The following is a 12427-nucleotide window of genomic DNA, read 5'->3' as shown; positions in this document are numbered from 1 at the left end:
TTGAAAGTGTGCACCAGAGACATTGGAGTTATTTCAAATAGACCGAAAAAATATATTACAGTCACTTGTTATAAATTAATTTAACAAGTAACAAAAGGTTGCTGACATCACATTCACATAATAAAATTTGGTCTATTTGATAATGAACATACAGATGGCGTGTTACATCAGAAATTAAATTATATGGTGCTTTATTCTCGCATGTACATGTGCAGTAACGTTGTAACAGGAAGCCTAATAGAAAATTTAAATTAAAAAACAAGATAAATTATCACAGGTCTGTGTACAAGTAGGAAAAACGCAATATATATTTTCATAAGATTAAAATTATAAACGCGTTAAGTACTAATGTGTATGGGTTTTTGTGAATACGAATTATATTGAAGTTTTTTTTTCTCCCTTATCACAGTACATTCATGTGTTTCTATTACTAGTATAGAAAATCATATTGGAGACATGAGCTGAACTACAACAACAACAGTAAATAATAATCACAAGAAAACAAACCATGTTGCGGTTTTCCCGTGGCCATATGTATTTTTGTCCAAAATGCGAATTTATGCTCTAATCAAACATTATTTCCAGTCGCAGATCCAGAGAAATTTCCTATCAAAGGTAGTTTCAAACTCCTCGATTCACTTTGATTCCAAAACGGGTTTACCTTGTTTGTTTTACATGTATGTAGTTATACGTAGTATATAGTTTCAAATATTCCGTTTAAGCAACAGTTGAAATTGACGAACAGATTGTTGATATCCAGGCATCTAAACCTTACTGCAAAGGATCCTCACAGTCGGTAAGAATATGTCTGACCAGTGATACATGTTACATGTAATTGCTTGCAAAAATAAGGAGTTGACAATGACGTTAGGTGTAGCAATATAAAAATAGATGTGGAAATGTGATTGGCAATGAGACAGTCATCCACTGAAAGCCAAGCAACGAGCAATTCAACTACTACGGGTCATCATACGGTCTTATAGATGGGATAACCCTTATCATAAGCTGTATAAAGCTCCAAAATAAATGAAGTGAACTTATTCATTAAAAGACATAAATCAACCTAATCTATAGAAAACTAAAAATGAATAACAATAAACATAAACAAAAAACAACAACAACCATTGGGCTACAGGGATAGGCACATACATGTAAGTGGTGGGATAAACATGTTTGTGAGCACTCAACCCACCCCTAACCTGAGGCAGATGGGAAAATATAACAGTCTGTTGAATTCGGATTTAAGTCTTCATATCGATAAAATAAAGAATACAAACACTTGAACAAATACGGTAAGACAATAGACAACAAGCTGTATCTTCCTCGAAAGAGTACTAGCTTTTATTGTAAACGACATCTAGTTCAAACTCCAAAAGCAACTAATTAGGACACCTTGTTTACTCAAACAAAAGTATCAATAAAACACGTCCAACAGGACTTAGTGAAAACATATCATAACATGCAGTCTAAGTAAAACAATGTATCCGCGCACATGCCAAGATAAAAAAAATAATAATGTTCGCATTATAATGTTTCCTGGATGCGTTAATCTTGAACTTTGTGAAAGAACTATTAAACGCCACCGGCATACAAGAAAACATGGAATAGAGTACAAAATGTACCTTATTAAAGAATGTATTAATTCGATTGAGCATACAGTTGTCTGTATTTTATTGATTTATTGAAACTATATAATAAAATGTCTTACAAAAACAAGATCTCCGTGCAAACAGTATTGGCAGGGAATAGGACGAATTGTAAGAGAGTTAATCAATATTTAATTTATATGCTATGGCCAATACAAATATAATCCAAGGATTTAACAAAGATACGTTTAAGATACACATGTAACCTTTGCAAGTCCGAAATCCGCTCTATCAGCAAGTCCTTTATCACCTCTATTTCTACAACAAAGAGGTTCAAATCTCTAAGGATGACACCAAATCAGAATTCTATAGCTTGCAAGAAAATCTCTAGCATTGCTGAGGTAATCTCAGCTTAATCCTGCAATGCACTTTATTTTCATCTACCGAGTGTTAGGGTGACGACTGATATGGATTCTCTGTCGAAACATTTCCATTCCTGTGCATGTACATGTATGTACATGTACACTTACATGAAGAATGTGATCATATAAAGGGGAAATAACTCAAAGTTTGATTAACACCAATTCCGCTTACGTGTTACATTTTACGTATCTGCATGCTACCTCAGATTTGTAATGCCTTGAAAAGTCTAATTAATTGTGTTTCTGCTTCTGTAAGCTAGCATACTAAATATTCAGCTTAGTCTGTCGAATTGCACCCTGTATGATTCGTTCAAAAAATGTTTGCCATATAATAAGCATATTAACGTTCACTTGGATGTTTTCCCTTCATGTGTTGACACCTATGTAATGCAAACAAATTTTGCACTGCAGAACGAACAGTAAGCTCCAATCCATTTGTCATAACTCTTGCATTTAGTTTGTCGTTTTTTTTGGGATACGTTAAAACGATTATTCGACATGGCTTCAATTGGCGGTTCATGGGTAGAATATTTTTATTTAGGATTATTTTTCCCATTTTTGCTTAGTAAGGCTCCAAATTTTGTATTAAAGAGCATGATCAACGCAGAGAAATAGATTTCAACAACAAAATAAAATTAATATAATAAGAAGAAAAAAGGCAATACATTTTAAAAGTAAGGACCATTTACAGTGGGTAGGTAGGGAGAGGGGAAACAAATGCATTTTTAATTTTGGCCATACAGAACTATTTTGGAAGCGATAATCCTATCCCATGCCTTTTGTTGGGACGAATGAAAAACTTAATTGCGAAAAGGGCTACCAGTTTGAAAACTCCATTTAAATATAAAATAAACAAAATAAAAATAAGTAAATGATAAAAAATAATAATAAAATTTTGAACATTGAACACCAGGGATTTATTAGATTAAAAACGACTGAAGTACACACATGCATTTCACAATAAATCGCTAGAATTTTATTAGATTCTGAGTGAACTGGTCTAGTTTAAATTAATTAAAAATTAATTACAAGAATTTGATTCTGCAATATGCTTTTAATTTGCCAATATGTGTTTTTCTTTTTTTTCCTCTTTTATGGCAAATTTAAAAAAAAACTCGCAAAACATGTTTTTTTTTTCGTACAGTGGCTAGACGCAGACGAAATTTCCCGCAGACTTAGTATCAAACGAACAAGTCACAGAATATTAACTACCTGCGACATCTACAAGCTGGGTGATTCCGACTGGTCTGAACGCCCAATAGCTGTTCTAAAAATAACTGTTGAGCCTTGTCAGAAAAAGCGGGCTTCTATTTCGTGCATATCGGACCTTCCTCCTCGAATCGGTAGTGTAGGCGGCATGCTGAAAGAGCCTATCATTTGCTGGGGACATTTACCAATTAAACAACAGAGTGAGCTTTAAAATTTGATATGTTGTTTGAACGATGAACGCATGCAATATTCAATATGGTATATACATCAATACTATCAATGCAGTATGAAAACAAGTGTAAATAGAATTGGTTCTTACATGTACGACAAGCCCATTCGCATTCAATCATTTATAAACTACATGTAACATACATGTAAATGCGATTTTTATACCAAAATAGATATTAGACTCGTAGTATGCACAACTTCGTAGAACAGTTCAACTTAATATAATTTACATCTGTATCATACATGTACATTGTATACATTTAATTAACATAGAACAGCACACATGTGACGAGGGTTTCCTCGTCGTTTGTTGAAGACTCATGGTTGGCCTTGAGCTGACGTTCATTCCCGTTATATGTAAACACATTTTAATTATTTCAGTTCCTAAATTTCTGCCACCGGTACTTCCCGAAGGTACATCACACGTCTACGCTATTTTGAAAAAAGAAATACCAGAAGAGGCAACTGTGACTTTATATGGTGTTCTTGGTGATGAAGAGGTAAACTTTGTAGAATGTTAAACTAGTAGGGAAACTTGTTGTTAACAAGCAAAACTTACAAAGTTGAGAAATTATAGTGAAAAGTCAACCTACTAATATCAATTTAATTGCACCTAATACACTTGATCTATTTTCCTTAGAAGCAATATGTTCCTGCTATACTCCTCTCATCTTCAACACAGAGGTCGCGATTGTCGACCACCTCTCCTCGACATCATCATTAGCAAGGTCAGCATCGTCACCATTACATGCACCACCATATTCGTCGTCGTCGTCTTCATCATCATCACCTTCACTATTATTATCATCATCGTCGTCATCATCGTCGTCATCAAAATAATTACCGCCAACCATATCATAATAATCATCATCAATTTCCTTCTTCATTCATCATCATCAAGTGCTTTTCATTGTCACTTTATTCGAAGGTTGAAATAAGTACACATGTCACCAATGACGCCACAATGCCATTGGAGGAAGAAACCAAACTGACAGAATTCTTACAGGTAGTAATAACTGTTACAAATGTAATTTGTTCGCGTAATGATTCCAATCTAATTAGCATATGTCTTTTTTTCATGCATTATGATTGGTTGATCACCTTTAACAACGATAACACTTTCTTTTTTACGACAGTATGCAATTTTAATTCATTTTATGCTACAAAGATAGAGCCGATTAATTCAAAGCGTGGAACGTAATTGTTAGCTTTATTCCATTAAGTTTTCAAACCAATTTTGAAAGAATATGATTTATTATGTTCATTCACTGATTCGCCTTCAATCTTAAGTCTGCGCTTTCATGTGTACATGCACCGGTATTGCATGTATTACTTAAAGAAAAACAACAATAAATCGGCGGGTGTTTCTAGAAAAGCGGTGGACGCTTACCTTACCGGTGCACCTGGTCCATGCTCCCAGTTTTTAGTGGAGTCCGAGTTGCTCATTTGCTTTTGTTACTTTGTATGTATGATTTTAGTTACTTTATGTTCTTTGTTGTGTATGTCTGTTTTCCATGTCTGGTCTTTGTCCCTGGATTACATTCTTTTGATTACCGCTATAACCTTGGTTCCCTTGATTAATCTTTGCCGTTATTTGTTTATAATTTTGTTGATGAGAAATTATTCATAGAGACGCATGCATAAATGTGTACGTATTTATAATATTTATAAAATTTTACTCCATATACACATCTTACAAAACGAGTTAAAAACAAAGGACGTCGGAATGCAAACAATATACGTCCGGGGAACGCCTTAAATGTATCAATACAATATAAAAATCAGAACATGTCAAAGGTAGCCAAAGGGGTTAAACCTATCGAACCAAGGATGCTTTTTAAATATACATGCTTCATATCTTTAGTCCTTTCTGCATGCAGATCTGTTTGTTGGAGAAAACAACACATTTATCTGCCACACTTAATTAAGCAAAAAAAAAAAGTAACTCTTGCAAAGTGCAAATTTCATGTAAAATCTATAAAAGTTTGATCTCTAAAGTGCAATAACGGAATAAAAAAAAAATGGGATCGACTGGTTATGGTGCCTGTAACTGTTTTTGAATACACAATGAAAATGAGTTTCTGACATGCATGAATTCATACTTATAAAATGAATGCTGCTATTATAGACTAATGGAAGATTATGTAAGGTTTTTAAAATAGTTTCGTCATATTTTGTGTCAAACTTAACAAGTATCTAAAAGCTGACAAATCTGATAAATATTAGAAAAAAATCAATATTTATACACAGGCCATCTGAGCTATACATGTACTATGTGAACCTACATGTAGTATGTGTCTATTGTGATCGCAGATCGGAATCAAAATTGTAGTCGTTGGCATGTTTTATTTCAGAAAGACTAAGAATTTGTATAACTTTACTCAATTTCACTTCTTGTGATTCCAGTTTAGAAATATGATAGGGCTGTATGCAGGATCAAAAGTGAAATTGCAAATTAGAAGCTAGAGTATAGTATATATTTCTCGTTTGAAATAGACCTTCTCGACCTAATTTTCAGAGCAGAATCAGTTGGTACTTCCGCGTGGTAGGAGCAATTCTTTCGCCCAAAAATATTGTTAAATACAGCACTTACCCAGCGGAAGAACCCACTGATCCTGCTAGAGCAAGAAATTGTCTATATTCTATCGATTAATATTTTCAGAAAAACGAGGCAAAGAAGCAACGAAAGAAGACAAAAATGTTGAAGAGTAAGTTTTATGCTTGGTACCTGTTCATTCCTAAGAAAAAATACATTTAACCTAGTAACTTAACTTAAATAGTTTATGATTGTTGTAAAAACGGGACAATTCTGGGGTATTTCATTGATTACATAGTCATGTATATACATGTTAAAAGTGTAAGATACGTTAATAAATTGTAATTCTTTATCACATGTACATGTAGCAATTGAAATTTGACATTTCGTTTTGAATTGATCAAAACAATGTTCATGTTTCCTTGGTATTCGTTTATGGGCTTCTACGTATGTAGATACTGTATTTCGGAAAAAAATCCGTGATCTTTATCCTTAGTTGATGAATTTTATGTGCATTTCATGCTAAGTTCGCACATGTACAATCCTGTACATTTGTACAATGTATTATTCCAATAAGAGGTATAACTAGTAGCTATTTTTTTCAGGTTTTGAATCGGTCTACGAGAAAGCGTTCTTTGTATCTGATGTATAATAATTGTATGTCTTCAAAAATTTTCTGAATGTTACTGGGATGATTTACCGTCTATATCCTATACAAAAATAAAGAATTAAGTAGCTGTCTTTGTAAGAATCATGCAAAATGCGATACACCTCAAAAAAAGGCTACATATTTTTTATTTATGTAATTAAGTTGTTTCATGGGTCTATACTATGATATGTGTAATTATTCATTAAAATCTGCCTGCTCTCAGGAGATAATCCACATTGAAAATCCAGTAGATTATATTGTATTTGAGCGCCATTTACAGAGTTATCTCCCTTAATTTTGAAATCTACGCTACATTCTATATAATTTTTAACTCCTAACAACATGGGTCATAAGAAAAACCACGTGTTAATTTCAGTTTACTATGACATTTCAAACAAATTATCAAACGTAAAAATATGTAGGTTTTTTATCCATTAATTACATTTTACATGATCCAGAGCTGGAGTGCTACTTAAAACGAGAAATAACTGTCACTCTGTTTTTCGTCTAAGTGCATACGTTAAATAATTTCGGACATGCTAAAAAACAATCCCGACAAAATGCACTGGGACACAAAACTATTCAACAAATAACACAAGTTTAAGTCCAAATTGCACATAAGAAATATTACAGTATGCTGAAAACACACAATCATAAAGTTCCAGGAATGTACCTGTCCGTAAAGAATAAGACGTTTAGACAATGTTGTGTTGTGTTCTAAAAATAAAACAATGTTACATTTTCACGACAAAACACAATGACACTTTATTTCTCTTGAAAAGTATCAAATTGTTAGGTCTTATTTGACAGAGCCAACACCGCGATCATCAGAAACAGTTGACGCCGGGTACGATAGTTTAACAGAACAAAGCGCAAACAGAATGTCCTCATGTAAGTTCATTGTTCTATCCAATAGGGTACGTATTCTGATATTAAAATACATTTTTTTTTTCATTTTGAATTATTGATAAACAGGTATAAAAATGTTCTCACATATGTAAATTGCAGTATAAAAACAATTTTATTTAATTTTACTTCAATTGACATAAAATGTGTTGACATGTGATTTTTGGCGTATTCTCATTATTCTTTTGTGAAGAATATAACCTTTACAGCAGTTCTCCATTATTTGTCCCAGTCCTTGGCTGATATTTTTGCCTTTCGCCACGTAAATTGGCATTTTTTGTACTAAACTTCTATTGCTTAATAGCTTTTATGTAGATTACATGTATTTTGTTCATATTTGGCCAAAAATGATGTGTCTGCTTATGGTTACCCTACGTACCCTATTATTCTGCCTATACTAGCACATGTTATTGGCATTTTGTTTTTTTTTTTTTTATAAAATGCCGCTTTACTGTCATTTTTAGTTGAACACTATTGAAGTAAAAACATCCTCACAGAAATGTCTATATTACGATTTACCTTTCTACATGCACATGTAGCTACCCCATTTTTCATCCAATTTAACCTTAAACAGACATGATAGTGTTTTGCCTCATTTTCAGCTCATATACATGTGTATATTAACGGACGGAATAATTTGTATAGGCAAAATTTGCGTGATAATTTATAATATTACATTTCATATTAAATTCTAGAATTTTGATTGGATGAAAGTGGCATTCCAGTATACCATCCTTCCTTCGAGTATACCACCCGCTCCGACCGGAAATGTATCTTGTCCTTACCGTTGCGCAGTCCGGTGTTACTGAATATTTTCTAATTTCCGCCCCCAAAAAAATACCAGACGACAATTGGTTTTGCAGAGGAAAAAAAAACACTTCACAATGAGAAATAATAAGTCAATGGGTCGTTTGATCTTTGTTTATCAATAGAAGGGTGGTATACTGGTTAAAAAGATATTCAGTATAATATAACACATACGGCCTGCAGTTGAGGGTGATATAGTGGATCACCACACACAGGAAAGAATATTGCCCTTGACTACGTCTCGGGAAACATTCTTCCTTCGTGTGGTAATCCAGTATACCACCCTCAATTGCAGGCAGTATGTGTATAATGTTGCATGGCCAAAAATGTAAAGAAATGTTTTAGTGACATGTGAGACTCGCAGGGCGGGTAATATGGTATACTGTACCTAAATGTAATTAACCTGAATATATACACGTGTATACATGTGCACATGCTTAATTGTTATTTTTATGTAATTACTAATTACAGTGTATCAGGCTAGCCACACCTGAGAGTTTTTAATGTATTTGACCACATTATTACAAATCCAAATAATGTTAAGTATGTTTTGTTAAGTGTACCGTGCATGCAATTTCTTGAAAATACAAATGTAACTCAAAGCATCGCTTAAATTTATCTTCCAGCTTCAGGAGATCGCAAAATGTCAGTTAAATATGGGACAAACGTTAGAAAATTTAGTGTTGTCGGAAAAAGAAGAACCATGTCGAGTACAACGATCGACAACTCTTTCAAAGAGGCCTACTTTACACCACAGTGTGTTTATATCGATGACTGTGAGCTTCCGGAAATAACACGGTCCAGGAGAGACACTCCAATCTACAACCGGCTAAATGTTGAGAGTGAGTTTGGGTCTTGCTATAACGATTTTAATTAAAAAAGCGGGCAAATCGCATCGAAGAAAACGATAGATTCATGTAATGTTTTGTGCAGTTCAACCCTAAAATACATGTATCTAAAATCTATTTAATAGTTATCTTTTATACATGTAAAAAATAACTAATCACAATTAAGTCCTCATCCTACTCGCCAATCTTCCCCTAAAATAAATATTTTTTCTCCATCACACGTTGCTTTAAAATACGTAAGTGCAATGCATTTTACAATTCATTAGGCCATAATTCAAAAACGGATGTACATTGTATATGGACCTCTCCATCACATGTGGGAGATACATTGTAACCAAATTGATGCAGTAAGACGTTCCCTACTGTAACAGTGCGTGAGTGACTTGTGATCAGTAACTGGTTGAATCTGTACAAAATGTTTAATGCATCACAACGTTTTACACACCTACTAATTGTCTGAAAAAAATATACCAAAATAACTTTGAAATCACGGGAACCACGACAAGAACAATAATAAACGAGTTCATAAAATTCAGTGTTTAGAGTATGAGTAGGCTGCAAAGTTTATAAAAGGCAAGCTTTTGTCGATCCTCGTACATCATTGTACAATTTTACAAATCATCTACTCAGTTACAAAAGAAGGAAAAAAAACAGAAAAGGCCAAAACAACTACATGTCAAAAAGTAACTAAAGTCTTGTGGCATCTAGAAACTATACTATTAAGCTTGACACAAACATTATATCTGTACCTTCTACCTTTACAGTGAACCCTTTATGGCGATCAAACTCCAACATGCTTCGCGAAGACGCCGAAGAGAACGTAAACCTGGCTGTGCCTAAAGTTCGTCACAGAAGCGATTCGGTCATGGTAGTTACCAGTCTGTTCGGAAGTAATGATGGCTTAATTGAAAGTTGCAACGATCTTGAAAAAGTTTTTACCGAAAGTCCTATTAAAATGATTGCACGTGACTATTCAGTTCTACGCAATCCTGCAAGGAAAAGGAGACTGACTGTCGGGGTGAATTCGGCGACTAAAGCAGACTGTCCAACACAAGGTACATACATGTATACAATTAACCAAAGCCCTTTTTGATTGTCGAGGGATTTGTTCGTTTTACTGAGGTTCCAATCTATTAAGTACCAGTCCACATGAAATTCAGGCACTGCCAATGATTAATGGTGAAGAAAAACCCACCAAACATACAGTGTTCTTTCAGTATACACATGCTATACTTTCACATAACAACAATCTTTTCTGCATTCTTTTATAAAATCATACATCCATTTCCCAATAAAATTAACTAAATGAAGCCATTCAAGAACGATAACTCTTCCTAAGTGCAAATTTCATGTATAATCTTTATAATTTTAATCTCAATAATGCAACAACATAATGAACAACTAATACTGGTTATGTGATCAGTAGCTGTTTCTGAACAAGAAATATAACTCCGTATTATGGGTTTTGGACATGCATGAATCAACTTCTGTTGGAGTTTAGAAAGACTGCTTCTTAAATCGGAAATGAAGGCCCTTTTAAAGATGGTTTGTTAAACGCGCATAACCGACTTAGACAGGTTTCTTTGTAGTAAGAAGGATTTATTTCTTACATAAAATGTTCATTTCAAGACATTGATCTGTAGACCTGTGTATTGTTCCAAGGCATATCAAATTTCCACTGCTTTCATGTATAATTTCTGTGGACAGAAAAATAAACAATGTATATTTTAATTAATCCCACGAAAGCGGGTTTTATCCAATTGAAATTACTGATTTTTCACTGATATGAAATACAGATATATAACAGACAACATTGATAAAACAGACAATCTTGATAAAATAAAGTATTTATTGCAGGTACATGTAAACCTGGACGTCCACAGAAGCAGGAGAGAGCAAGGTCACTTCCATTGGTTGAACCAGATCGATTATTTGAGAAACTGTAAAATGTTTAATAGGACCAGTTCATGATGAAATGCATTCGTCTACATGACTGCATAGAATTTTGAACTTCGGGTACGGTACAATACATGCATATGTACATACATCCAGGTGCTTCAGCTTTATGATCTTCTTATTGAAACTAAATTTGATAATCTGGTGCATGTGCTCAATTTCAGTACACTTACCCTACCGGTGCACCTGTCCATTGCTCCCAGTTGTAAGTGGAGTCCAAGTTGCTCATTTGCTGTTGTAACTTTGTATGTATGATTTTACACTCTTGAAACGTTCATGTTTCCCATTTTAGCGTTCGTGCATCGTTTATCGTGCGTTTACACATCATTTTGCGTTTTTTTAAATGCACGATAAACGCACGATAGAAGCTTTAGTTTGAACGCACGCTAGGAGCGTTCGTTTAAACGCTTGCTAGGAACGTTCGTTTCAACGCACAATGCATGCGTTCATTTAATTTTGTACTTTGATTATTTCTTTGATTCAACTGTTATTTTTATATTTTTTCCTATTATTAATTTATATTTTCATTAATTCCATTTTCCATTTTCCATTTTTTTACTTTCGTCACTATTCGTTAATATTATTGTTTTTCATCTGTCGTCTATCGTGCGTTTAAACGCACTCAGTGAGCGTTCGTCTATCATGCTTTTAAACGCACGCTAGGAGCATTCGTTTATGGTGCGTGTAAACGCACACTGGAAGCGCACGATATGAGCGCATGATAGAAGCGTTCGTTTATCGTGCGTTCGGTGAATGTTTAGCGTGCGCTTAGGTATCGTGCGTGCGGGAAACCTAAACGTCTCAAGGAGTGTGGTTACTTTGTGTTCTTTGTTGTGTGTCTGGTCTTTGTCCCTGAATTACATTCTTTTAATTACCGCTATAACCTTGGGTCGCTTGATTACTCTTTCACAATATTCGTTCTTTTTCTAACGTACGAGTAATAGACACTTATTCTGTTTCATATCTTTATTGTTAATTAAAATACAGGTATATACTCTAGTGATTCATGTGTTTTAATTCCATAACGATAGCAGTCATGCAGTCCCGTTTTAACAATATGCATTTTTGTATATTTCTATGAATAACATTTAAAGTTTGATAATTTTTTTAAGGACGAGAAGAAGTGGTCAACTAATTTTAACTTTTAAGAAATATGAACAGACAAAAAGACGGACGTACAATGTACCCCCAATTATGGATTTGGATGGAATGATAAATGAAACAAAAACAAATTACAATTTCATGGCAACTTTGGGAAGTGTATTTAATTACCAGTCTGA

At 33.9% G+C, this 12427-nt stretch overlaps 1 protein-coding gene across 3 annotated transcripts; it reads left to right on the top strand.

Moving 5' to 3' along the window:
• Positions 1-8371: 8371 nt before the first annotated feature.
• LOC148599576 (uncharacterized) lies at positions 8372-12146 on the top strand. 3 transcript variants are annotated; one of them, XM_088559207.1, is made up of 4 exons: positions 8372-8442; positions 8970-9185; positions 9956-10246; positions 11049-12146. In XM_088559207.1, exons 1-4 carry the CDS (start codon positions 8421-8423, stop codon positions 11135-11137), a joined length of 618 nt encoding a protein of 205 aa, XP_088415333.1. In that variant the 5' UTR covers positions 8372-8420; the 3' UTR covers positions 11138-12146. The 3 variants fall into 3 exon arrangements, with proteins under 3 accessions (XP_088415333.1, XP_088415336.1, XP_088415334.1); XM_088559210.1 differs by having other exon boundaries at positions 8375-8472; XM_088559208.1 differs by having other exon boundaries at positions 8375-8475.
• Positions 12147-12427: the final 281 nt, after the last annotated feature.

This window comes from Perna viridis, chromosome 13 (assembly GCF_037379345.1).
Source record: "Perna viridis isolate PV_CMFRI_1.1 ecotype Kerala chromosome 13, ASM3737934v1, whole genome shotgun sequence".
In the NCBI taxonomy this organism is placed as follows: Eukaryota; Metazoa; Mollusca; class Bivalvia; order Mytilida; family Mytilidae; genus Perna; species Perna viridis.
The sequence above is the reverse complement of the archived record's forward strand: the minus strand, read 5'-3'. Positions and strand labels throughout refer to the sequence as shown.